This window comes from Nematolebias whitei, chromosome 17, assembly GCF_014905685.2.
Source record: "Nematolebias whitei isolate Nwh7 chromosome 17, NemWhi1, whole genome shotgun sequence".
In the NCBI taxonomy this organism is placed as follows: Eukaryota; Metazoa; Chordata; class Actinopteri; order Cyprinodontiformes; family Rivulidae; genus Nematolebias; species Nematolebias whitei.
The window spans coordinates 34843512-34869065 of record NC_056514.1 but is presented as its reverse complement, the minus strand read 5'-3'; the positions used below and the strand labels follow the sequence as shown (position 1 = coordinate 34869065).

Here is a 25554-nt window from a genome sequence, read left to right as displayed (position 1 = left end):
AGCTGAAATGAGCCAAAAAAAAAAGTGGAATTAGCCTAACAAGCTAAATTTATCATAAAACGGCTAACTAGTAGCTGAAATAGAATAAAAGCTGAAACTAGAATAAAAAACCTGAAAAGAGCATAACAAACTGAACTTAGCATAAAGAAGTTAGTTAGGCTGAAAGTAGCAGAAATTACCACGAAAAACTTAAATTTATCTGAAAACAGCTGAAATTGGCTTTAAAAAATGCTTAAAAGGTAGCTGAAAAGGTAGAACAAGCTTAAATTTGCAAAAGAAAGCAGAAAGAACATGTTTGCCCAATTACAATGAAAGAAGCAGAAATGAGCACAAAAAAGTGGAAATTATCTGAAAAAAGCTGAAATTAGCAGATAAGAGCTGAAAAGTATCTAAAAAGACATAAAGAAGCTGGCATTTTAAAAATGAAGTGGAGATGGCACATTTTAGCTGAATTAGTCTAAATAAAGTTGAAATGAGTGCAAAAAATGTGGAATTAGCTGAAAAAGCGTAAATTAGCATGAAACCACTATATAGTAGCTGAAATGGTAGAAAAAGCTGAAACCTAAAGAAATAAGCTAAAAGGAGCATAACAAGGTTAAATTAGCAGAAACAAGTTAGAAGAAGCACAAAAATGTTGTAGTTAGCAGAAAGAATCTAAAAGGAGCACAAAACATTTGTTAAAAAAAAACAGCTGAAAGTAGCTGAAAAAATGTTTACATTTGTGCAAATAAGCTGAAGCAGAACAAAATGTGAAAGGAGCAGAAAAAGGTTGTAAACCGATTTAAAGATTTGAAGGATGTAAAATGAGTTCAATTTATTTATTGTGAGGAAAATAAAAGTGGCAGAAAAGGCTAAATATTTCAAAAAGCTGAAGTTGCACAAATACCAAAAGTCATAGCAGGATTGTCCTGAAAGAGCTGAACGTTTTGATTTATGATTTTGTAGATGAACAGATGCTGAGATATATTCATCAATTAAAACGGATTCTTCATTTTTCTGGACTGAATATAAACGTGCATTGAATTTAATGAAATGTGGACGTGAGACGTTAATTATCTTTGACTCACCACGACAGTGGGTCATTTATTAACAGAATCAAGTTTAACACATCAAACATTTACATTAATTTGGCAAAATATGAAAATAACAACATAATTAATCAGCGAGCTGTACAATTATGATCAGTTATCCACACGGCGGTGGATGAGCACTTTACACAGACATTTCTAAATTATCTGGAATGATTTCTGCTTGATAGAAGAATTTAAAGATGGAAAATGAAGTTTAAAGGGAGTAAAAGATGGTGTGTGAGGGAGAGTGTTGACCAGAACCGACACTCTCCATTCGAACCCAGCTTTCCTCGGTACGCTCGGTAGTGAACTTGACTCATTACCTCTCTGAAGATGAATCAGCGGATACGGAGTTCCAGTTAACGCTACCTGTCCAGCGTCTCCATAGGATGGCTGTGACTCGTCCGAAGTAGTGACGATATCCCGTCTGACACAAGTTCACCTCAGCCAGTGGACCTCACATGAGTGTGGTTCGTCCGAGTTCCACTCAGAGGTGAAGATGTTATAATCCCATAAAACTCGGAAGAGCTCTATCATGTCAGGGTTTTCCTGTTTCCCAGCCAGACTCCAACAGAACTTCACAGAACTCACAGAACTGAGAACTGGGCACATCACAGAACTGCCACTTCACCGAACTGCTACAACACAGAACTGCTACCACACAGAACTGGGAGAACTAGGAAGTACCGACATTTTAAAGGGCTCTATTCCCGGTTCATTTGAGAGTTTCTGATTGGTCAATATCAACCAGACAGGGGTGTGTTTTGTGATGTAAGGTGTTATGGAAAGTCAGAAACCAGCAAGAATGTTATGGAACAGATTGAAGATGTTTCCCAGACAGGAGAGAGAAATGTTTGGGCGAGTTTGGAGAAACAGGTGCCAACTTCTCTGTTTACGTCTGAGAGGATTTAAAAACAAGACAGTTGTTCCAACACTGGTCTGCTTCGACTCCTGACCTTGGAAAATGTACACTGCTCATTCAAAGACAGAAATCAGAAAATGCATAATTACTCTGTAACAGGCCTTAACATGAATTCTAACTTTGCATAAGCAACTCAAAAATCATTGTTACTGTTTTACAGTTAATAACATTGATTAGTTCACTGTAACATCTAAAATGTTTGAACTAAAACACTTTGATTATCAAACATTTGTAAAACAGGAATGATAATAGAAAAGAGTGTTCTTTCACTTGAATTTTCAAGAAAGAAAGTCTCAGGATGGGTGAACCTGTATTTCTGGATTCAAATCAATGAAATGACAGTTTCTGTCCCACAAGGTTCTTAAGGTCAAGGGTTTTGACCTTAGGCTTAGTTTTGACATCAGGTCAAGTTCACTACAATTTGTTGAAACAGCTTGGAAACTGTGGGATGAGAGTCCTGCTGAAAAACACGGATTGCTTCATAAGTATTCAGTCATTCTATAGAGACTAATCAATACTATAGATCACATCGGAGACGATGAGGGGTTCACGGACACTAACATGTGACTGCATAATGGTGGAATCAAACCTCCGACTCTTCTTGGTGAGCGACTTCTCTAACCACTGAACCACAGGCTTGGTGCAAGGATTGAATCCCTGTTTGTCTAAAGATGTTGCTCTAGCGTTCTTTCTTTTTAATTAAATGGTTCGACCAGCAACAGCTCTTTTTCCAGACAAGAAGAAAATCTACTTCCCAGTGTGATTTCATTCAGAGTGACTGGAGTGTATCCGATGTTGCATCGTGTGCCCTGCTCTCCTGGCCTCTGCCACTCGCTCGATGCTCTTGGCTTGAGGTTTACACCCCATTTGCTGTAAAGTCAGTGAAGCGCCTGCCTGTCGCTTGTTCAGCCGGTGCTCGACCTGCTGGCACCAAGAGGACAATCAGACAATCCTGTTCGCCAAGTCAAAGGTCAAGTGCAGCACTTGTTTCAAGCAGCTCTTGTTGTTCACTGGAGTCAAATACAGGAAGCCAAATAGGGAAGTAGGTCAGTGATTCCTAGTTATTTGAGTGCAAGGCTTTAGAAAACAAAGCAGTGCCTAAATTACATGCTCCTTATTCTTTTAAATGTTGTTAATGCAACATTTGACCTTCATTTGTATTCATTTTAAGTGTTTTAAGAGACGTGCACGATCATGGTGGTACTCACTGAGCTGGAAACTAGTTGGAGACTCAAATTGTGGGAAAATTTGCAAGAAAATGGGCAAAATTTCCCTTGCAGTCTTTGTGACCAAGCAAGTTGTGTGCCCACTTTTAGAATGACCCAATTTTTAAAAAAGAGAAGCTAATTTTTCGTACACGGTTTGCAAAACTGCGTTATTTTATCATATTCACCACGTTTGGACCAGTGTTTCAATAAAAATGATTAAACATCAGCATGGTTCACAGCTCTGGACTTGTGCCTCACATGTTTTCCGTCAGAGAGCTCCTGTCCAGACGTCAAAATTCAGCTCACGTCTTGAGACGGATTGTCAAACTAGTTTTTTGAACGTGTTCAAAACTCAAGGGCAAAGACTTGCGAGCCTTTGCAACGCAAGCAAATAAATTAAGAACCACTGCAAACACGGCTTTCTGCAGAGTCCCTCATGAATGTCGTTGGCCAACACAGCCCAGTGAGATACTTTCATTTAGAAATGGATATTTTAATCATCATAACAGGTACTAAAAGAGTTGCTACAGATGCATTACTGCAGTTACAGAGCTGAACGAGTGTGGGCTTTGCTTCTGATCTAGCTGCTGGTTTGAAACAGCCTCGCTGTGTTTCTGTTCATGTTGTGTCAGAGTTCACTGAGGACTTGGTATCGTACAGAAGAGCTCAGAGCAGTGAGCTTTGAAAAGCTCCTGTAGGGAAGGTCAACAGATACAGACGCATCACATGTGGTTTCTATAGGAGGTCTGTTAGATTTATATCTGAGCTGTAGAGGCTGATGATGATAAATATGTATCCATGATGAGTTATTTGCAAAATGCCTCTGAGGTCAAATTAGCTGAATCTTACGAAGTATATGGTAAATACAGCTAACTAAAGCATCTCATTTGACCGGAGTATTTTTATTTTTTTTTAAGTTCCTGACCTCCCCCGCGAGCAGACATCTTCATCTGCAGCCTGTAATCTGTTAGCCCGTGCAGCCGAACGCTGTTAATGCCGTTTTCTGATGAACTGACATCATCAGGGTGGGAGCCGCTGAGAAACAAAAACAAATGTGAGCATCCTCATGGGTGATGGAACACCCATGGGCCCAGGGGGCTCTAATCAGATGTAGGCCAAGAGAGCGGAGGAGTGCTGCTGATCCGTCTCTGGTTTACATAGCAGCTCAGCCACTGTGATACCACAACACTTTTAGTTTTTTCTCTTAGGACTTCCTCGTTGGGTTCATGGTGTTTCCCTTAAACTGAAAAAAGAACTAAACGTTTAAACACCTCACTGTCACTGTCTCCCCCTTTGCAAAGTTTACTGCATGAGCACTGATTCATCTCGACTGTTGTAGTTCTGATCAATTTATTCCTGCATATTTTCTGCTATTTAATCAAAATGTAGCAACATGTACGGCTTGAGCAAGAATATCGAGCTAAAACTTTTAGGATTTTTGTCTTGAGTTTTTGAATTACTGGTATTTGCAAAAAATTACCCCTTGGAAAAATATTAAGATGTTTTTAACTCCTTCAAAATGATAAGAGATAAGATAAAACTTTATTGATCCCGCAGGAAATTCTTGAAAAGCATTGTTTTGTCAAATCTACTTCAGCGTGCTATTTTTGGTTCTTGTGCTCCTTTATAGCTTTTAGCTGCTGCCTTCTTCTTTTGTAACTATTAGCTATAATTTTTACTATTTTTTTTAGCTACTTTTTTGATCATTTTAGCTTTTTCTACAGTTTTGGTCATTAAACTGTCATTGGCCACAGTTTTGCTACATTTAGCGTTTAGCTACTATTTGCTACAATTTACATCCAGTTACTGTTTGCTTATTTTACCAGTTACAATTTTATTAATGTCAGCATTTAGCTACAATTTATTCATTTTAATTTTAGTTATTAGCTATGATTTAGCTACATTTAGCTACTGTTTTACTGATTAGAGCTTCTGTTTTGCTCTTCATGAGATGGATTTAAAGAACATGGAGAATTGTGAGGTCTTTTTCTACAACACATCCTCTGAGCTGAAGAGTAGAGGAACAGTCCAGTTGTTAAAGAGTTCAAATAACCACAATTGTCATCAAATTAATTAGCATTTTGTGGATTTATTCACATCATTATATTCAGTTTTTTTTTTTTTTTTTTTTTTTATCTCTTGTGTGTGTCACTTTTTACTGAAACTCTGGCACAACAATTTCCTGCAGGCTCAATAAAGTTCTATCTTTTATCATCATATTTTCCTTTGTTTTAGAAAATATATTTAATTAAAGAAGCTGGTTTTATTATTATTAGTTTTTTAAAGATGTATGTCGAATCTTCCCAAATGAACTGATTTGACAAACGGGCTCTGTTTGCCTTCACTTCTCCAACCCCAAACAGATAAACAAAGTCCCGGCAGAGCAGCCGATCTGCAAGTGACAAATATTTTATAGAGGAATTTTTAAAATGACAAAGAAGATGGAATATAAATTACCTAAGGTGATCAAATGTCACGTGAGCGTTCTTGTTGCAGCTGTGATCTACGTTTTCAGATGATTCTAGAACTTGATTCTGCACAACTCAGACTTCTGCTTTAAATGACACCTGCATGTGCTGAACGCAGAAAGAGGTGGTCGGTACATAAATCAAACGACCCGTGGAGTTGCCGTGTACTCAAGGTGTTTGTGTTGCTGCAGGATGATGGTGTTTGGAGTCCTGACGTTGATCCTGAGCTGGACGTCTCTGGGAGCTGACCTGGCCACAGCTGTGGTGAGCTCTTCCTGCCTCCCCGACTTCAACAAACGCTCACTGCTCTTTCACGATGTGTCATTACTAAACAATATTTTTCAAAGTATGTACTACAGTAGACATGCAGATTGCTGCCCTTAAAAAGCATTACTTGCTGTGAAAGTAATTTAATCTGCTACTTTAGTTTTATTAGATGTGATCAAGCTTTTTGAGCTGTAAAACTCCTTGTTACTACAAGAAACAACAATTAATATTCTGTTCATAACACTAAAACACAGTTTGTTTTCAAATACTTATTTTTAACTTAATTGTATTTATATGAATCACATGGTCTGAAAGTTTCTTATGTACGTGTGGAACATTGTCAACTTGTTCATGTGTTTCCACATGGACATGTTTGAACATGCACGTATCGTCATACAGCATTGATGTTCAACAACTCACCAATCTAATTAGTCATAGACCGCTTATATGTCTGAGTAAATACTGATTTATTAAAGTTCTGAACGAGTAATTTAGTCTCAGGTAAAAGCAAAATCCAGTAGTCCATCACTACTTCGCGGTGCGTTTATCGCGGACTCGCTCTGCCGCGGTTTTTCAAAATAAGACTGGACATGACACACAATTGCTGATTGATGGATGAGCCGCATGATCAGCATGGAATTGTTATTTAAAATAAATTATTTTAAATTATTTAGCACCTGCTGCACCTTTTCTACAGCCCACGCTCCAGGATAAGCTTCGTCCTGCAGCTGATCAGCTGTTCACCGTGCAGAGCGGAGAAGTGGGCGTGGCTAAGAGCGCTTGCAGGTGGCAAAGAGCAGACCAGGCAGGAAGCTGAAATCATGACATTCTGTGCTGTTTGAGCTTTTAGAGTTATAAACATTGTTTAAAATATTGCAAGAGTGCGAGAAGGGGATGGATGGATGGATGGATGGATGGATTTATAGATGGATGAATAGATAGATTTAATATACGCGCGTGCACACACACACTATAGGGCCCCCCCACATTACAGATGCATCTGACGCCCATGCATTGAAGGGAAGTTTTTTTGATAATCACGGCATCATATCAGAGAAAACACAACTTGCGTAAAGGCAAACGCGCTGCTACGATGTAAACTCCAATGGGTTCAATCTCTCGTGGTCTCGTTTAAACAGTGATTGCAATCGTAGCATTACCGTGTGAATGTGTAGTATTTTTACAATCAATAACCTGTTTCCAGGACATTGTTCACATAATGGGGCCTTATATAGCCCACTATTTGTTTAGGGTTGGCTTGTTATGCTGAGTTGACCTCATTTCTTATAATGAATTGTTACAATTGAATAGTTTTTATTCAAATTTATTTCCATCTTAACATGTGATTCTCGACCTGCCATTGTGTATCTGTGGCCACAAACAACTGAAATTTCTTCCAAATCTTAGATCAACGTGCCACCTTATAGGTCGTCTCTTCAACCAAATTATCTGTGGAAGCCATCTTGAATCTGAATGAGTCCAAAGGCTTTTGTAGATGTTAATTTATTGATTATTTGCTAAAGATTTAATTCAAATCTGTCCAGTGGTTGGAGAGATATTTTGGTAACAGACGCTTGGTGCCGGGCGATAAGAATGAAAGTGAATGTATAAACGAGGAACACTGCAAAAAGCTTTGCATTTCCAGTGCTGGATTTAAATGCTTCCAACTTTCAGTTAAAGGGCACTGATTACTGTGGAAAAACTTCTCATGACCCCATACCATCACCAAATTCAAATACACTACATCTGAAGTGTTGCTAAAACTTCTGACGTTCCATGACTCCCTCCATCTAAATTGGGAGCATTGTTGCTGTTCTCTAAGCTTCGTTGCCTTCATTTGCATTTCTGAGGATCTCCATGGGTGGCGCCACTCCGACATACATCCTTGCATCACTCGGTGACAGATGTGCATTGATCTGAATGCGAATATTCAAACTGCGGGTGTTCTCTAGTCTACACCGGATTACTCTATAAAAGCACAATAAATATATGCATAACGAACTGGCACCCCCCCACACACACTTTCATAGAACTTCTAATTATAGACCGTGGTTAGTCAGAACTGCATTCTCCGAGCTTCTCTGTTGTCCCCTCAGGAATTCCAACACAGTTGCCCCTCAGTCGCAGAGCTCCTCGGCCTCCTTTGCTGTTAGCAAACGAGCTCTGGTTTTCAGAGAGATTCATCCCGCTTTATCTCATCTGAGTGTTTGGGGCTCATTAGTGTAACCCCCAGAGAAGGTTAAGTTACACGCAGTGTGTTTGTCCTGGGCCCGTGGGACATTTAGCATTCAGACAGCGCAGTACGAATGAGACTGCCTGCTCATCACTTTTATTATTTTTGCTAAGGCGCGCTTCTTGTTAGCACCCTGCCATGTAGAGAAAGTGGTTATGAGTGACAGAACAGTGAAGTATTTCTGTCAAAAAGAGGCTTTTAGTTCCTCGTTTTGTGTCAAAAAGACAAAACGTCAGACAGGTTGCTAAGAATTTGACGCCCTGATTCAGTCCGGCTCTAAATGATTCCTTGTGAAATACATTCCTTCGTTTAAAGGTTCACCGTCCTCACGTGTTTTTGTTTTCCTTTTTTTTTTTTTTCAGGGCACAAGTGATTTCTGTGTGTCGCCTGACAAGTACATCATGAGTCAGACAAAAGGGATCATCACCGCCGGTGAGCTTCCGTGTGCATAAAATGAATAATAATACAGTGAATATTGAATAATAATCAGCTTGTGTTGTGGCTGCTTAACAAATGAAGGCTGAAACGTGTTCCTGTGTTTCCCACAGATATCGTTCACTACTACCTTTACTGCAACCAGACTCTCTCTAATCCCTTTCAGCAGGTAGGGGATGTGTTGCGATACAAAACGAACAGGATTTATACTACCTTGTTGAGTTACTGATCACTTCCACGTCTTGGTTAAATCACGTCTCACGGGGTTTATAAAAACAAACGTCAGGCTGATTCCTCGGGGCAAGGTGTTAAAGGAAGATGGAGGTCATAACATCATGATTCACTCTGGGAATGTCCGTTTATTTTCAGGGTGGAGTATTTCACAGTATAGACTGAAATCCAAGAAATGTTTTAGTTATTGCCCTATATTTTATAAAACCGTGTCCTTTGGTAATTACGCTTAAAAATAGTTTTTTTGGAAGAGACAGTGTCTCTTTGACTCTATAAAAATGAAAAGGTTAGCGACAGTGCCACCAAATTTAGGGTAATCGTGGTGCAGAGGTTAGAGAAGGTGGGCCTGTGATCTGAAGGTCACCGGTTCAACTCCCCATACCGATAACATCAAATTACGGAATGGTGAACACCCTCACCTGCCTCATTTGCCCCACTCTGGGCCCTTGAGCAAGGCCCTTAACCCCCACCACCTGCTCCTCCGGGCACCCTAGTTTGCAGTTCTCTGCTCCACACAGATGGCTGTCGTAGCTCGGTGGTCGTTTAGTTTGCTGTGGCGACCCCTGAAGAACGGAGCAGCCGAAAGAAGAAACGGTGCCGCCAAATAAACAGAAGATCCTCGAGGCTCATCATCTGTCAGCAATATGATAAAATCTTAGATAGAATTAAAAATATTCAGCCTATTGTATTTATATATAATTAAAATAAGAACACTGCTAGTCTAAAATAAGAGATGAGGATTTCGTAACCTAAATTATCTAACGAGTACAAACAAGTAAAAGATTTAGCTTTTTCTGCAGAAATGCAGTGTGAATATCACAGAAGGCGCTGGAGCGTTTTAGTTCAAACGAGTAAAACTATCAGCTAAAATGAGCAAAACAGTAGCTAAAGCCTAAACATAGCAAAACTGCTCCACAACTGGCTCCACACATGAATTTAAAATAAAATATATATGCTTTGAGAAAAAAGTCTTCCTTTTTTTTTTTTTGCCCCTCCAGTTTCATCTTTATCGTTTTCTGTCCAGTCCTCTCTGACTGATTCATGCCCCAACGTCAGGTCACAGTTTTCAATCCTCTACCGTCTCTGTTTCTCCTGGACTTCTTGTTTACCAGAGCATGCCTAAAGTGACACAAAGCTGCCCAGACAAAAGGCTCTGGCTATAAAACGGCTTATTTGATGAAACAATTCGGCTTCTCTTTCATGTTCTGTGCTTATTCTCTTCAGAGGAGCAGAGTAAAAATGTTGATTTTGGGTCACATCGCTCGCTTCCTCAGTCGGCAGCTAAATCAATTTCTGCAAGCTCTGACCCAGCAGAGCTCAAATCTTATTATCTGGCTCTTGACATGTTCCTCGGAGCACAGCAGCCGAGGGCAGAGAAGCATCGCCCATCCTGGTAAACAAGTTCTCTTTTCTGCCGCACAGATTTCCAGCAGGTGCAAACTGGAAGATGACTGGCCGGCAAACACGCTTTCCCTCTTTTTTATATTTTATCTTTCTACTGGATTTCACTCATGTACTGTCAGGCACAGTACAGCAGCAGTGCTCAGCATCCTGCTTTATCATTGCTTTGGATTTCACACAATGCCCATTCCCTGTTTATCCATATTTTAAATTATTATCCCATTTTATTCTTATTGTCTTCCTCCAGACATGTTTATCTCGGCTAAAGGGGAACGCTAAATCTGATCGAGCTATTAGACAGTGCAGCTCAAGGCAGCTGGACCACAGATAGTTCCATAGATGTAGAAACAAATGTCAGATCAGAGAAAAGATATTACATTTATAAATAGTTGAGCTAATTGACCATATCCTGTTTCAGTTTAACATTGTGACACAGGCCAGGGGCTTTCCAGGCTTCCTGTGTGGGGTGAATGACTGACGATTGTGCTATAATTTGGAAATATGACACATTATTTCATTCACAGCCATAGAGCTTAATTTATTTTCTAAAATACATCAATGTTACCTTTAAGGTCAAAAGCAATCTCGGTTTATTTTGTTGAATGTGGAGAAGAACTCTGCCCCCTGTTGGTAGAAATATAATTCTACAACTTTACTGTGAAAACTAAAGGTGTGCATCCAACAAAGTTAAGTCAGGTCCTCTGGATGGTTTCTTTTTTTGTTGTTGTTGAAACCTCCTGAGGCAGCCATAGCCAAAGTGGTTAAAAACATCAAAGTTCATTCTCAATAATCCAGGTAGAAATTTCAACAAAGTTAAGTCAGTTCCTCAGGATGGTTTAATTTTTATTTATTTATTTATTGTAATGTTTCGTCCTTCATCCAAAGGACTTCATCAGCCCAAGGAGCCACAACAAACTCAATGAACTTTGATGTTTTGAACCACTTCGGCCATGGCTTCCTCAGAGGAGTGGATGGGGGAGAGGGTGGACTCCAGAAACCATCTTATCACTATAAAACTGGTTGGTCCACTATGCTGCTTGTGGGACTGAGTTTGTTGTGGCTCCTCGGACTGATGAAGTCCTTTGGATGACGGATGAAACAACTCAACAGGAATAAAAGAAACTGTCCAGACGACCTGACTGAACTTTGTTGGATTTTTTTACCTGGATTATTGAGCATGAAATTTGAAAAAGGTGTTTGTTCATTAAATAAATGGTGCCCTAAATATAATGTGTTTAGAGTAAGACATTTGGACAAATCACTTATGTAATAAAACTTTGATGGTTCTTTATTATTAAAAAGAGTTAATTTAAGGAGGGAAATCCTGAACGAGCGAACTCTGGAATAATCATGGTAAAATCTACTGCTAACTGATTTTGCAATTATGGAACCACACAAATGACATTTAGGACAGATAGGTTTATTTGTTGTTTTAAACATCCCACATTACACAGCCTGAGAGCTTTGCATTCCTTGTGTGGTATGCAGACTCTTGTCAGTATAATTCAACCTTTAAGACATGATTTAGATTAGTTCTACACCTCGTTTGCTTGCTCTTCATCTCTTTAATCCTTCGCAGCCTCTAACCATCTTCCAGAGGTCTCTGACCACCATGCAGATCCAGATTCAGGGCCTGCTGCAGTTCGCCGTGCCTCTGTTTCCCACAGCCGAGGTAAGACTATAAAATGGTTTTAAATGTGGTGTCAGAGGACTGTATATAAAGTCTGCAGCATCTTTCAACCTCTCCACACAGAGAGATTTACTGGGTATCCAGCATTTGCTGAACTCCTCCGAGGCCAGCCTGCATCAGCTCACCGCCCTGCTGGACTGCAGGGGGCTCAACAAGGTTTGTTCAACAAAGCCTAATTTGCATCACAGCATTACAAACTAGAGGCCAGCTCAAAAGATAGTGTCCGTGCAAGGCTTGACATTTACACTGTGACTAGGAGAAGAAGAAAACTAGAAGATTGCAAAGATTTATATCAGCCTCAGCACCACCAACATGTAGCTACACTATCTATTCTCAGCGCACGTACATTCATAGTAGCACAAACGTTGTTTAGTTGAGAAAACGACAAACTAAACGGTGCACAGTAGTCCCTTGCTACTTCACGGTTTGTTTATCGCGGACTCGGTCTATCACGGTTTTTCAAAATAAGACTGAACGTGACACACAACTGGCTGTTTGATGGATGAGCTGCACGACATTTTTATTTACAATAAATTATTTTATATTATGTAGCACCTGCTGCACCTCTGTGCAGTCCACACTGCAGGATAAGCTTCCTCCTGCAACTGATCAGCTGATCTCCGTGCAGAGTGGAGAAGTGGGCGTGGCCAAGAGCGCTTGTAGGTGGCAAAAAGCAGAGGAGGCAGAGAGCTGCAATCATGACATTCTGTGCTCTTTTAGAGTGTTTAGAGTTTAGAAACATTGTTTAGAATATTGCAAGAGTGTGGGAAGGGTTTAAAACACCTTTATATTATATACAGTGTGTATTTATATATATATATATATACACAATAGTACTACTATCCCTACTTTGCGATTTTTCGCTTATCGCGGGGCTTCAGGTTTTATGGATCCCCGGCGATAACGAGGGACTACTGTATTGCAAAAGGGGTGAGAATTATTATTATTATTATTGGCTAATTTAGCATTCTTTCTGTAGAAAGTTGTTTTAGAAGCCTGAAAACCGTAAAAATCTGGTTCTTGTTTGGCTAGCTGTTAGCCTAGCCTGGATGAAGATTTGTGCTTCTTTTTTTAACTCTATGACTGATAAGGTACCATCTATTAAGAAATATTTGACAAAAAAGTATCACTTCAAAAATATCCAGACTGGCCCTTTAAGTTTAGTTTCATTCATTAAACTCGTTTTTTTTTTTATTATCTGGTGTGACAGTTTGTCATTTGTTGCCTTTATTGTTCGTTATTTGTCTTCCTCAGGACTACCTGGATGCAATGGTGGGGGTGTGCTATGACGGGGTGGAGGGTGTTCTGTACCTCTGCCTCTTCTCCATCCTTGCAGCCTGTGCCTTCACTGTAATGCTGTGCGCTGTTCCCAGGGCATGGAGACAAATTGCCAGCAGGTCAGTTTGTTTCTGCTCATGACTTCCTGCCCGGGCGCCCTCGTTTTAGCATGCAGCACAGATCTCCACGTGCAAACCGTGCACTGTTTAAAACAAGCTACGCGTGTCTGGGAATATTTCTTGTACAGATAGACAAACTGCCTACCATAAATGTAAATTCTGTCCTTATAGCTTAGTCTGCATGTGCGCTTGTTTACCTGTTCCGTTAGGAAAAAATACTTCACAAATCACTGACCTGATTTTTTAATGAAACCTTCAGAAATAATAATTAGTTGAACATTTACAACTGATTAACAACTGGAGTCTGCCCGATTCAAAATGGCTGCCACTGAGCAATCTTAGTAAACGCACATGTGGCTTTAATGTGGTGAATGTGACAGATATTGAGCTCAAATTTGGTATTGTCATAGCTGAGTCATCCACAACAACTATTTTGAGCACTTGCTGATCATGTGAGATCTGTATATGAAGCTTAGTCTCAAATCTGTTAACACAATATTTTATGAGCCACTTGTCAGATTTTAATGAAGCTTTCCGAAGGTAAACATTAGGTTGACATAATGCAAGATGGCCACCACAGCCAACTGACTTTATAAATCGCCAAAATGGCTACAACTGAGCCAATTTTACATTTACTAATCTAAAATTTGGTGTGGTAGTAGCTGAAAGTCACTCCCAAAACATAGAGTGCAACACATTGTGCAATATCCATCCATCATCTTTACCTGCTTCTTCCTTTTTGGGTCGCAGGGGTCACAGGTGCCCATATCCAGCCATCACTGTGTGAGAGGCAGGGGACACCCTGGACAGGTCTCCAGTCCATCACAGAGACACATAGAGACAAACAGACATTCACTCTCTCACTCACACCTAAGGACATTTTAGAGTTACCAGCCTAACATGCATGTTTTTGGTCTGTGGGAGGAAACTGGAGTACCTGTAGTAAACCCACACGTGCACGAGAGAACATGCAAACTCCACCCAAAAAGGCCCTCAGCCGGGATTTGAACCAGGGCGACCTGTTCATTGAGAGGCAGCAGCTCTACCAACTGTGCCACCGTGCTGTCCCATCCATCCATCCATTATCTTTACCCGCTTATTCCATTTTTGGGTCACGGGGGTCGCCGGTGCCCATGTCCAGCAATCACTGTGCGAGGGGCGGGGTAGACCCTGGATGGGTCGCAAATCCATCACAGGACCACATAGAGACAAATGAGACAAACAACCATTCACTCTCTCACTCACACCTAAGGACAATTTAGAGTTACCAATCAGCCTAACATGCATGTTTTTGGACTGAGGGAGGAAACCGGAGTACCCGGAGAAAACCCACGCATGCACGGAGAGAACATACAAACTCCACCCAGAAAGGCCCCTGGACCGGGGTTTGAACCAAGGACCTGCTCGCTGAGAGGCAGCAGCTCTACCAGTTGCGCCACCGTGCTGCCCCGTGCTGTCCCGTTGTGCAATAACTTTTTTTAAAACCTTGGCAGTAACTGTTGGAGCCATTCCTGTTTTTGTGTTAGCAGAATATCTAAAAAATAAAAAAATAAAAACACTGGACATATTTTAATGACACTCTCTGAAAGTACAGTAACTCTTGGCTTTACATCTGCAACTGAGTAACTTTTGAACTTATAATTCAAGATGGCCACCGCATCCAACTGACCTTTATAAATCCTCAGAATGGCTGCAACGAAGCCAATTTTACATTTATTAATCTAAAATGAAGGACTCTCTGAAAGTAACTCTTGTCTTCACAACTGTTGGCCCACACAGCTAAACCTTGGCCTACACAAAAATGGCTTCACCTCAGTGAGTTTTACTTTGTTTAAGTAGTCGCTAACTGTCATTTACGTATTTCTAGATCAAATATTGTATTTTTTTCAAGATTTTTCAGCATGTGATCATCTTGGTTTAAAACTTTGGCACAAAAGGTGGACAATAATTTTAAAGTTTTTGGCCTCAGAACAACTTTCTTAAAATAATTCCTCTTCTGTATTTAGAGAACGGGATTACGATGACATTGACGAGGAGGACCCGTTCAATCCCCGAGCGAGAAGGATGGACTCCCAGAACCCCAACCACGCCAACATGCACAGCTTCTGCAGCTACAGCAGCAGCATGGGCAGCCAGACCAGTCTGCACCCGCCCGCCCCCACCGTCTCCAACGGCCCCATGTCTGAGTACATGTGAGACGAGCGCAATTTCATTCATTCACAGGTTCAGTTTGAAGCGTTTAACTTGCTTTTCTTGTTCATCTCATCTTGTTGCAGGAACCAAACGGCTCTTTTTGGAGGAAACCCGCGGTATGAAAACGTGCCTCTGATAGGACGAGGCTCCCCACCCCCCTCGGTGCGTTGGGTCCCAGAAACCAAGTCTTTTATATAATATTTTCCCCAAAGCTTAAACCTGCGGCCTTTTATCACTCGTGAAATGTACAGTTTTGCAGATTACTGCCTTTGTTCTTAGCAACCTCAGCATCAGTTAATCACGTTCCACCTTTTCTGTTCTTTTCTTGGAAACCTCATTGCATTTAGTGATTCACTGTGCCTTTCTCTGCTGCCAATATCTTACAGGAGGCTGACTTGTAGTGCCAAAGCAATGAGAGGAGAAATACTGTAGTTAATGTTTAAGTCAGTCAGAACACTATTTAACCTCTCAGGCCTTTTATTTTTTTTTCCCAGTAGAAAACGATGCAGGTCTTAACTGACTGTTGTCACAGAAGATTTTCCTCTTCGCTGCATTTTTTTGTCACACACCGCTTAGCAGGTATAAAAATAGAAACGTTTTGAATTAAATTTTCATTAGGCCCTGCCTTTTAAAGACTTTAAGGTAGCTGCATTAGTTAACGCAGGTCAGTTTGACGTTTGGTTGAAAGAAATGCATAAAATACCTTATTTTTTATTTGATTTTTGTATTTTTGCAATGTGTTAACGTATGAGAAACTGTCTTAAACTGTATAAATATGTTCATTGTTACTATTAAAATGTAGCTCTAGCTAGACATACATCAATGTATGTAATGTTTTACATATTTTTTGTTTTGAATCTACACCAGCAAATAATAAATATTCTAATTCTCCCCCATGACTAACTGTGCAGCATCATGCAGCCATTTTCAGCTAACAGCTTCTTTTATATGTTTTTTTTATTTGTTTGTTTGTCACGTGTGTGTGTGTGTGTGTTTGTACCTTTTTATTTCTGATCCCCTTTTTTTTCTTTTATCAACTTTTGGAGATATACTCTCAGCCATATAGACAGCGAGTAAGTCTTTTTTTGCTTCTCTTCTCCTCTTCCTTTTCCTGTCTTGTGCAGTATCTCCACATATCGTAATGTGCAGTTTTTGTTTTTCCTGTTTGGCATGGCTCGCAACCCCAAAACCCTGCTGTCTTCATTTCACTTTTTTCCTTCTATCAAAGAATTTGTCTGCCTCCTAGTGTTCACAGGGCGACGCTGTAGTTTGTCCACAGGCAGCTCCCACCGTGCATGCAGCAGTCTAGTTTCAGTCACTCAAACTTTCGGCTTGTGCTGGCGCCAAGTGCTCAGCAGCAGACATGGACGTATTTAATATAAAAGGTGTTTAAGTGTTAATGAATGGAATGAGTTGATTTTAAAATAAATAAAATAGTCCCTTGATTATCGTGGGGGTTATGTTCCAGACACCACCGCAATAGATGAAAAACCACAATATTTATTTTAGTATTTTTATATATTTTAAGGCTTTATAAACCCTTTCCACACTCTTGCAATGTTCTTAAAAATGTTCTAAACTCTTAAACCTACATCATTTTAACAACAAACGTATATGTACTGTATATTTACATTCAGCTCAATTCAGTTTATTTAAATAGCGCCAATTCACAACAAAGTTGTCCCAGGGCCCTGAACAGAAACATTCACATACCGCTACATAGAAAAGCCAATTAGTCACATTTATGACATTTACAACCAATTACGACGCACGCAAAACGTTACATAAGAGCACACTTGTAGATCAATGGATACTTGTCTATCAGTACATTCACACAAAAACTGCACGTTCACAGAAAAGCATGGTTCATGGAGTATATGAGCGTTTGTGTGAAACGTGTATTCACCAGTGAAGATACTTCTACAGCTTGAAAGATGAGTTCAGATTCAGAATTATTTACGACTTTCCAGTTCTGGAGCTTAACAGATGGATCGTTACTTCTGACTTTGCGTTGCAAAACTATTTTTACCACGTCACTTTCTCCGCTAGTGCTTGCTCCTTCCATTACTGTTCTTTGAATTTTGGCCGAAAGCACTGTTGGTTTCTGGGCCGTGTAGTTCTTGTGACTTGCGTTACAGTATAGGCTTATTGAAAGAAAACTACAAAATGGCGGTGCCAGTCCGAAGCATTTTTTTTTTGTTCATTTTGTTTTTCATGTGAGTAATATTAAAGCTGACAATCGTGTGTGCAATTTTACTTTGAAAACCCGTGAAAGAGTGAGTCCACGAATGTCGAATTGCGAAGTATCGAGGGACTACTGTATTTCACTGAGATTAAAGGTCTGGCATTCCTTGAAGGTGTTGCCCGCCGTCTGTCCTGCCTGAGTTTTAGACGAATATCATCGGAGAAGTGACAGTTGTCGCCATTTTGCACAAACCTTGAACATAACTTTGTAAAAATCTCATGCGTCGTTGCAAGATGCCATGCTTAGAGTATATGCTGTGAATGACTATCAGCTACTACCACACCGTAACTTAGCTCATAACCATTTTTGTGCAGGTTAATGTGAATCGGCTGTGACAGCTGTCTTGAGTTGGACTGACTCCAAATGTTTAGTTCAAGTTTCATTAATTTTTTTTCCAGTGGTTCATGAGATATTTTAACAAACGGGTTTGATTCCAACAGCTAATGCTAACGTTTTAAGCCTGGCGCTTGTGCAATAAGTAGCCCTTAGAGTATCTATTCTGAGTAACTCTCAGCTACGACCACACCAAATATTACAATATTTGAAAAAAATGACAACAGTATGGCAATTGTTTTCTAAAATTAGTTGGCTGTGAAGACTTGACTCTAAATAGTTAATGGTAAAATATTAAACAGAGATTTAGCCCAATCTGGTATGTGTTGGACGTGATTCTCAGCTACTACCACACCAGATTGTAGCTTAGCATCTGTAAAACTGAGTTATCGCCATTTTTCTGTTTTTAATATCTATTAACTTTGGCAGCCATCTTGAAATGGGTCGACTCCAAAGGTTAATCAGCTGTAAATGGCCGTCCCATTATTACTTTTTGCAAGTTTCAGTAAAATTTGTTTAGTGGTTCATGAGATTTTTTGGGACAGATGCACACAAATGAAATTGCATTTAGACATATTCTCACTGTCTGCCTTCTCCTTTCGTCAGCGGGCAATAAATATATTAACTGTGGCATAAATTTAATTCTCAAAGGAAAAATGTTAAGTGAACACGTTCATTTTTCTTTATTTTTTTTCCCCATTCTAAATGAATATTGTGCTCAGTACATACTTATATCATCACTCAGTATGGCTGTTTAGTCACCGCTGCATGTCTGTGCTTATCTTTCCTCAACAGTACTCTCCCACTATGAGGGCCACCTACCTGTCCATGACCGAAGAACAAAGTAGACACTTTGGAGGGGACTTCCAAGCATAGACTTCTTTACTTGTCGAAGGTTGGAAGCAGCGTCACTTTCCCTCAAAAAGCAGGACTTTGTGGCTGTGAGAAGTATCACAAAGACAACGTCTGGTGACTCCAGAAGTCCCACCTGTGCACTTCCAGGTCAACAGAATAAAGACATTTGTACTGTTCTTTTCAGCATTTAAAGCTCATAACGGACACATCTGCCCTTTAAAGGGAGTCTGTCATTTTTGAAGTGATGTTGTGTCCCATAGCAATACTTTGTACCTTATCAGCTGTAAAATCAGTCATAGAAAGTGTGAAGAAGAGAGCAGGAGTTTTTCATCAAGCTAAGCTAAAGGCTAATTGAACGATGGGCGATGCTGCTCTGTGACTGTGTATGCTCAGCACACATACGTCGATGGTAGTGGCACCTGCAGAAACGTTTTATTAGGGTGGCCACGTGGAGGCCACTGAAAATCCTGTGATGCTGGTTATTTGACAAATACAGGAGTTAGGGCTAATTCAATTTTTTTTATATACAGTAGTTCCTCGTTTATATATGGGGAGCCGTACCCTAAAGACCAGCGATAATTGAAAAACCGCGAAGTAGGAATAGTAATACAAGTAGTTAGTTTATTTTATTATATATATATATACTGTATATATAGGCATTTTAAACCCTTCTCACACTCTTGCAATATTCTAAACAATGTTTCTAAACTCTCTAGAAGAGCACAGAATGTCATGATTTCAGCTCTCTGCCTCCTTCTCTTTGCCACCTGCAAGTGCTCTTGGCCACGCCCACTTCTCCGCTCTGCACAGAGAACAGCTGATCAGCTGCTGCAACAGTAAGTTTATCCTGGAGTATGGGCTGCACAATGGTGCAGCAGGTGCTGAATAATTTAAAATGTATTTTAAATAAAAATGTCATGCCGATCGTGCGGATCGGCCATCAATCAGCCAATTTTGTGTCATGTCCAATCTTATTTTGAAAACCGCGATAGAGCGAATCCGCGATAAACGAACCGCAAAGTAGCGAGGGACTACTGTAGTTGATATTGTTTATTGAGAAAATCCCTGCCACTACTAAATTAAAAGGTTGTCCCGTCCTAACTATTTGACATATGAAAAGATTTGGAAGTAAGGGCTTCCATTTTTTGGGGGATGGTCATTGTCTCCTTTTGGCCCCCACTTGGTTGCGCCTCTGGTTCATGAGGTAACAGGTGTTTAGTTTACAAAACAACAAACTAAAGAAACATATTCTCATGCAAATGTGAAGACATTAGCTGTTGTAGCTTTCTTCCACACTGATATGTTGTTTTTGAGAAAGAGTTGTTGTATAGGTTTGATAAATGAAAACAAATGGGCCTTTATTGTGCTAGCATCTAGCTTAGACAAATACTTTTGTCCTTTTCTTGCCACACCATGCTCTATGACTGATATCAAGACTGATATGTTACTAACGACTGATAAATAATTGACAGAACATCACTTTCAAAATGCACAGACTCTCCCTTTAAAGAACCTGCCTGACTTTACTGTGACCCGCTCAACTCTTCTTGTGTTAAGAGACACAAAAATGGGAAACATTAAAGACTGGGCAAAATTTCTGGCAATATTTTACTGTAAAAAAAAAAGTTTTCTGCTTCTCCCTCTTTGAAGCTTTATGTATTACTTCTCACAATTTGCATCCAGGTCTCCAAAGAATAAAATGTGAACATATCAGATGTAAACATGCCATTTCCTCTTTGTTTAATACTCGTGAAGCACAAACCCAGCACTGGCAGCACACTGCAGGAGGTAATGGTGAACATTTTGTATTCTCACAGCTTCTGTAAATAAATTGTACAATAACAGACTGTTGTTTAATTGGTTTTAGTTTATTTTTCTTGTTTTGTGTGGCAGTGTCACATAAGATCACCCTTTTTTAATTATTTTTGCAACAGCTTGTTAATTCTAGTCCAACCAATACAAACAAATCTGTTGTTTCTATCATAACTTGGGAAGCCGTGATGTTCTAGCTATGATTAATAACATTTTATCCTAAATCAAGCTATCCAAACAGCACTTTTTAAAAATAACTAACAAAATTATTTTTTTCTTTGTGAGTTTATTTACATGCAGTGTTGATTAATAATCCATTTTTTAGCATGTTACACTGTAAAGGCACTGAGAGCGGTGCTTATTTTTGTGTGACCCAAGTACACAAGGGTCTAAATGTGAGTTGAATAAACCAGCTTGGAATACAAAATGATGAGTCTTGATTTTTGTCTGTGGCTGAGTCTAAAGAAAACATTTTGGATTTGATCATTTTAGGCATTTTAAATTAATTTTTAGTTTGTGTGTAAATACTTTCATAATAAAGCATTTAAAAACTTTGTTGCTGTTGTTTTTCTTAAAACCACTGAATAGTTGTAGCCTTATTATAGATGCATTTAATTGTTGCTAGTGCCAAATAATGGTTTTAATTAATTTAGTTTTTCTGGTTCGTCTTAAATATGTTTAATATTAAGTTCGAGGTCAGTGTAGAGGATCTTTGAGTTTGTTACTGTTATGACTGTAGTATAAAATCACCTCAAAGGTCTGAAATATATATGTTTTTGTCAAATGATTTATTTTTTTGCAATTCAGCGGTTTTTTTTAAAGGTTCTTTAATTTCATCCAGCAGATGTCAGCATAATACACCAAAAAAGTTTCATTCCTTCTAAGGCTCTACTTTTTAGCATAACAAATTTTAGGTCTAAACTACAATTACACTGCATAAAGGTCAACATTAGAAACTTTTAATTCTGTTAAAAAAAATGTCAAATGATAATAAATAAATTATCTGTGATACTGTTTTTATCTTCAAAAAATGGTGTTACATCAAATTCTGTAACCTGTCTCACTATGTTAGCCATAATACAAAACTACAATTGGAAAATATTATGAACAACAGGAGGTTATTTTGTATTTATTTACATATTTGTTTGATCAAGATACTTAAAATAGTTCAGAAACGCATATCTGCTCTTTTAATAATGAACAGACTCATAATTTTGAGATCCCAAGTTCAAATTTTGAAATAATTGCCTATGAGATGCAAAGTTTTTGTACAGCCCTGAGATGACAATTAATTACTGGTCCTATTAAAACAAACTGAACTGATTTAAACCATAATTATAAGAAAACTGTCTATTTTTCTTATTTTTAATTATAGATATCGGATATGATGAACCAATTATAAAACGATATCCAAATATATTATGCTGTCATAACTTTGGATATCTCAATTATGAGAAAAGTCATAATTTAGATAGTAACTCATAAGTATGAGAAGATAATTATGAAAACTAAATCATAATTATGAAACGCTAACTCAACAATAAGACATCTCAATTATGAGATAAGTCAGAATTTTAAGATAATGCCATAGTTATGAACGATGCTAATATGAAATGCTAATTAATAATTACGTGAAAGTTCCTCATATTTTGATTTCAAGAATTTGTCTTCATAATACTTCATACTGTAATCGGAAATATTTAAACAAGTTTCTAATAAAACGCTTTTAAGTTTTTCCTGTGACTAAAAGTAAGAGCTAATTTAGCCTTTATACTTAAATTAGCTGCAGTCCAGCTAGCTTCATTGTCTTTGAAAAGATTTACCAGTTATAAACGGTTTCATATTTGTATTTGTTTTATTATTTATTTTAATTTGAATTAAAAGCAAAAAAAAAAGTGAGCGTGGTCGGTGTTTTATTTTCCAACCGGAAGCGGGCTGCTGTTGTTTACAGTAGCTAGCTTGCTAAGCTAGCGCCGCGCGCGTGCTGCTCCTCGTCTCCAGGGACAACGCGCGCGCAGACAAAACACACACAAGCACGCGCAGGCAAAAAAAAAAAATCATCGACAGCAGAGCAACAGAGAGAAGCTAGGTGGATGTATGGAAGGACCGCCACCTGCCTTGTTTATTCAGCTTTCTCTAGAGGAGGCGAATGAATTTCACTTCTTGTTTCCACCTAACGAACAGAGAGAGTAGCTGTCCGTGAAGTGGAAAGACGAATAAGAAGAAATAAAATAAATATTAGCTTGTTGTAACGCGTGTTAAAAGTTCGGGGCTAATTCTCAGGCAGCAGACGTGAGCTCTCTCAGGAAAGGTAGTTGTTTTAGTGGGAGGCGGATGCAAGCAGGTACCGAGCCCACGGAGCGGGATGGTCCAGTGTCCGGTCCGCTGATGCTCCTTCATCTTCATCTGGACTCGTTTGGACCATGAAGGACACGGGGGAGTCCAAAGACCACCAGCTAACCGTGAGTTTAACCCCCAGCTGAGGGGCTTGTTACTGCTTAAGTCAATTAGTTGGAAGTTCGAGGTCAACACAAAACCATCACCTTCTGTTTTCTTCTGTTATTTATGCATAAACAGAATTATAACTGGTGGGGACAAACATCTAAAATGATGCAGCTTATTTATTATATTGTATGATTTCTTGTTTTGTTTGCATTTTTTTATATTAACTAGGGTTTCTATCTCATAAAAGCAAAATCAAACATATTTTAGTATTTTCCCTGTTTTTTTACCTTCTCTCTCTATATATATATCAATAAATTTCATTCTGTACCAGTTCACTTAAAACAATAATATCTGTAATCAAATGTTGAAGAAAATATTCTGGAGTAAAACTGTCTGCACATATCCCAAACATCAGCATGATCTTTGGATTAAAGTACACTTAAATAGATCAGCACCTCACTGTAATGAAAGAAAAGAAGAAATAATTATTAATGAAAAATGTATATATTAATACATTTAGTATACTATGAAGTTTGTCAGCTATTCTGTTGATAATAGCTTAATGGAAACCATAATCTGTTCTCAACCAGTTTTTTTTTTTCATTCAACCTTTAGTTTTGCAGGTTAGTCTCATTGAGTCAAGAGAGACCTGTTTTAAACAAAAACCATAAATGAGGTAATTACCTTTTGAGATCGAAGGCAATTTTGTTCAGCATAATGGTACTTCTTCCAGCTAGTTAACTGTCAATAATGGTGTACCACAAGGCTCAGTCTTAAGTCCCATCCTCTTCACAATCTACATAAGTAATGTAGGTCAGATCATTCTTGATACATCTGTACATTTGTATGCCAAGTTGTTTATTGTGGTGCTAAAACAGTTGCTAAGGTTTTCCAGCTTTACAGTCTGCATTCGGCATCCAGTCAAGATTTGTTCCATCTCAAACTGGTGCTAAATGCTGATAAAAATCAAAAGGGATGTTGTTTTCAAACAGGAAGTCGGTACCAGCAGTTCTTCTATCTTATCTACGAATTGTGTTCCTATTGAGTTTGTCGATTCTTACAAATACTTGGAAGTTTTGGTCAGTGCACATCTCTCTTGGTCAGAAAAATTAAAAGTCATGTTCATTAAAACGGAGACGTGGCTATTTTTACAAGTGATATGGAAAGATAAAAAATATGATCAGGCTTTGAAAGCTCAAATGGTTAATCCTGAGTTTGTATAAGCTTAATCAGTTTGAACGCAGGACAGAAATTATGCTATAATAATCTGACAAGTTACATTAACCTAAAATTAAAAACAACTTGGTTCGAGTCTGCAAACTTTCCAGTCACAAAAGAGCCATTGCCCTTTTCCCACTAAATTAGATTTTCTAAAGCTGCCAAAATATACTTAAAGCTTAAAATAACGTCAACACAATTCATTAAATGTTAGAGAAAAACACATAAGGTTTGTGACATTATGAAAATTAAAGATCTAATATTTTTTCTGACAGTTATTTGTATTATATATATATATTAGAACAACAACAAAAACAAAATAATTAAACATTTCCTTGTGTAGAAATTTAATCAAATCTGACGACTGAACTAGGGCCTATGTGAATCTTTTCTAAATTTGTGTAAAATTAATACAAGTATTTTAATTTGAAATTATAACAATTAGTTCCTCTAATTCCTCTCATAAAGGCAGGGGCATTTATTTACTTGTAATTCTTATTCAAAGTTTTGAACAAGCCATTTCTTCTCATTCTTGATGTTATCAGAATGACTTGTCACGTATTTCTATTGTTTCCCATCATGGTTATAAATTGATACATTTTAAACTTCCATGTTGGTTTTGGTCAAAGCTGTAAAGAGCCACAGAAAAGAACCAAAGTGCCGCATGTGGCCCCGAGCCTCAGATTGAAGACCGCTCGATCTTAGAAGAAAACTGCTGACGAACTGGAGAACATAAATCATCTTAATTTTCATATAAAGGCACCAATATGTAAATGGAAATCATATTATCAGATTCTTCCATGTGTAAATATGTGAAATATAGTTAAAAATGTAAGAAATTTAACCATTTTAATTTGTCGTTTTTGCACCTTTTAAGTGATCAAATGCTCCATTTCCTCCATAAAATGTAAACCCAGGTCTAATTTAAGCTCGATAAAATCTATTATTATAGTAGACATTATTATCCTGATTAATTTATTTGAGCTGGCCACAGTACTATACGTCATCTGAATGTAATATTAGACCAGAATCAGTGGCTCAGTAAGAAGATAAATGTGTCCGCGGTGCATGCGTTTCTCTCATTTCTTCCTGTAATTATTATTTTTTCATTACATTTCCTAATCGCGCTTG

At 38.6% G+C, this 25554-nt stretch overlaps 2 protein-coding genes across 2 annotated transcripts in view; both read left to right on the top strand.

The window, feature by feature from the left end:
* Nucleotides 1-19044, top strand: part of ttyh2 (tweety family member 2) — a 90085-nt gene extending 71041 nt beyond the window's left edge. The window contains exons 6-14 of the mRNA XM_037691180.1: nucleotides 5860-5932; nucleotides 8531-8600; nucleotides 8717-8772; nucleotides 11815-11907; nucleotides 11989-12081; nucleotides 13180-13322; nucleotides 15329-15514; nucleotides 15599-15677; nucleotides 18889-19044. Coding sequence (XP_037547108.1) covers nucleotides 5860-5932; nucleotides 8531-8600; nucleotides 8717-8772; nucleotides 11815-11907; nucleotides 11989-12081; nucleotides 13180-13322; nucleotides 15329-15514; nucleotides 15599-15677; nucleotides 18889-18969 — 874 coding nt within the window. The 3' untranslated portion in view covers nucleotides 18970-19044. The remainder of the gene's footprint in view (nucleotides 1-5859; nucleotides 5933-8530; nucleotides 8601-8716; nucleotides 8773-11814; nucleotides 11908-11988; nucleotides 12082-13179; nucleotides 13323-15328; nucleotides 15515-15598; nucleotides 15678-18888) is intronic.
* Nucleotides 19045-22824: 3780 nt separating this feature from the next.
* Nucleotides 22825-25554, top strand: part of kif19 (kinesin family member 19) — a 45348-nt gene continuing 42618 nt past the window's right edge. The window contains exon 1 of the mRNA XM_037691179.1: nucleotides 22825-23222. Within this exon, the coding sequence (XP_037547107.1) occupies nucleotides 23184-23222 (39 nt within the window). The 5' untranslated portion in view covers nucleotides 22825-23183. The remainder of the gene's footprint in view (nucleotides 23223-25554) is intronic.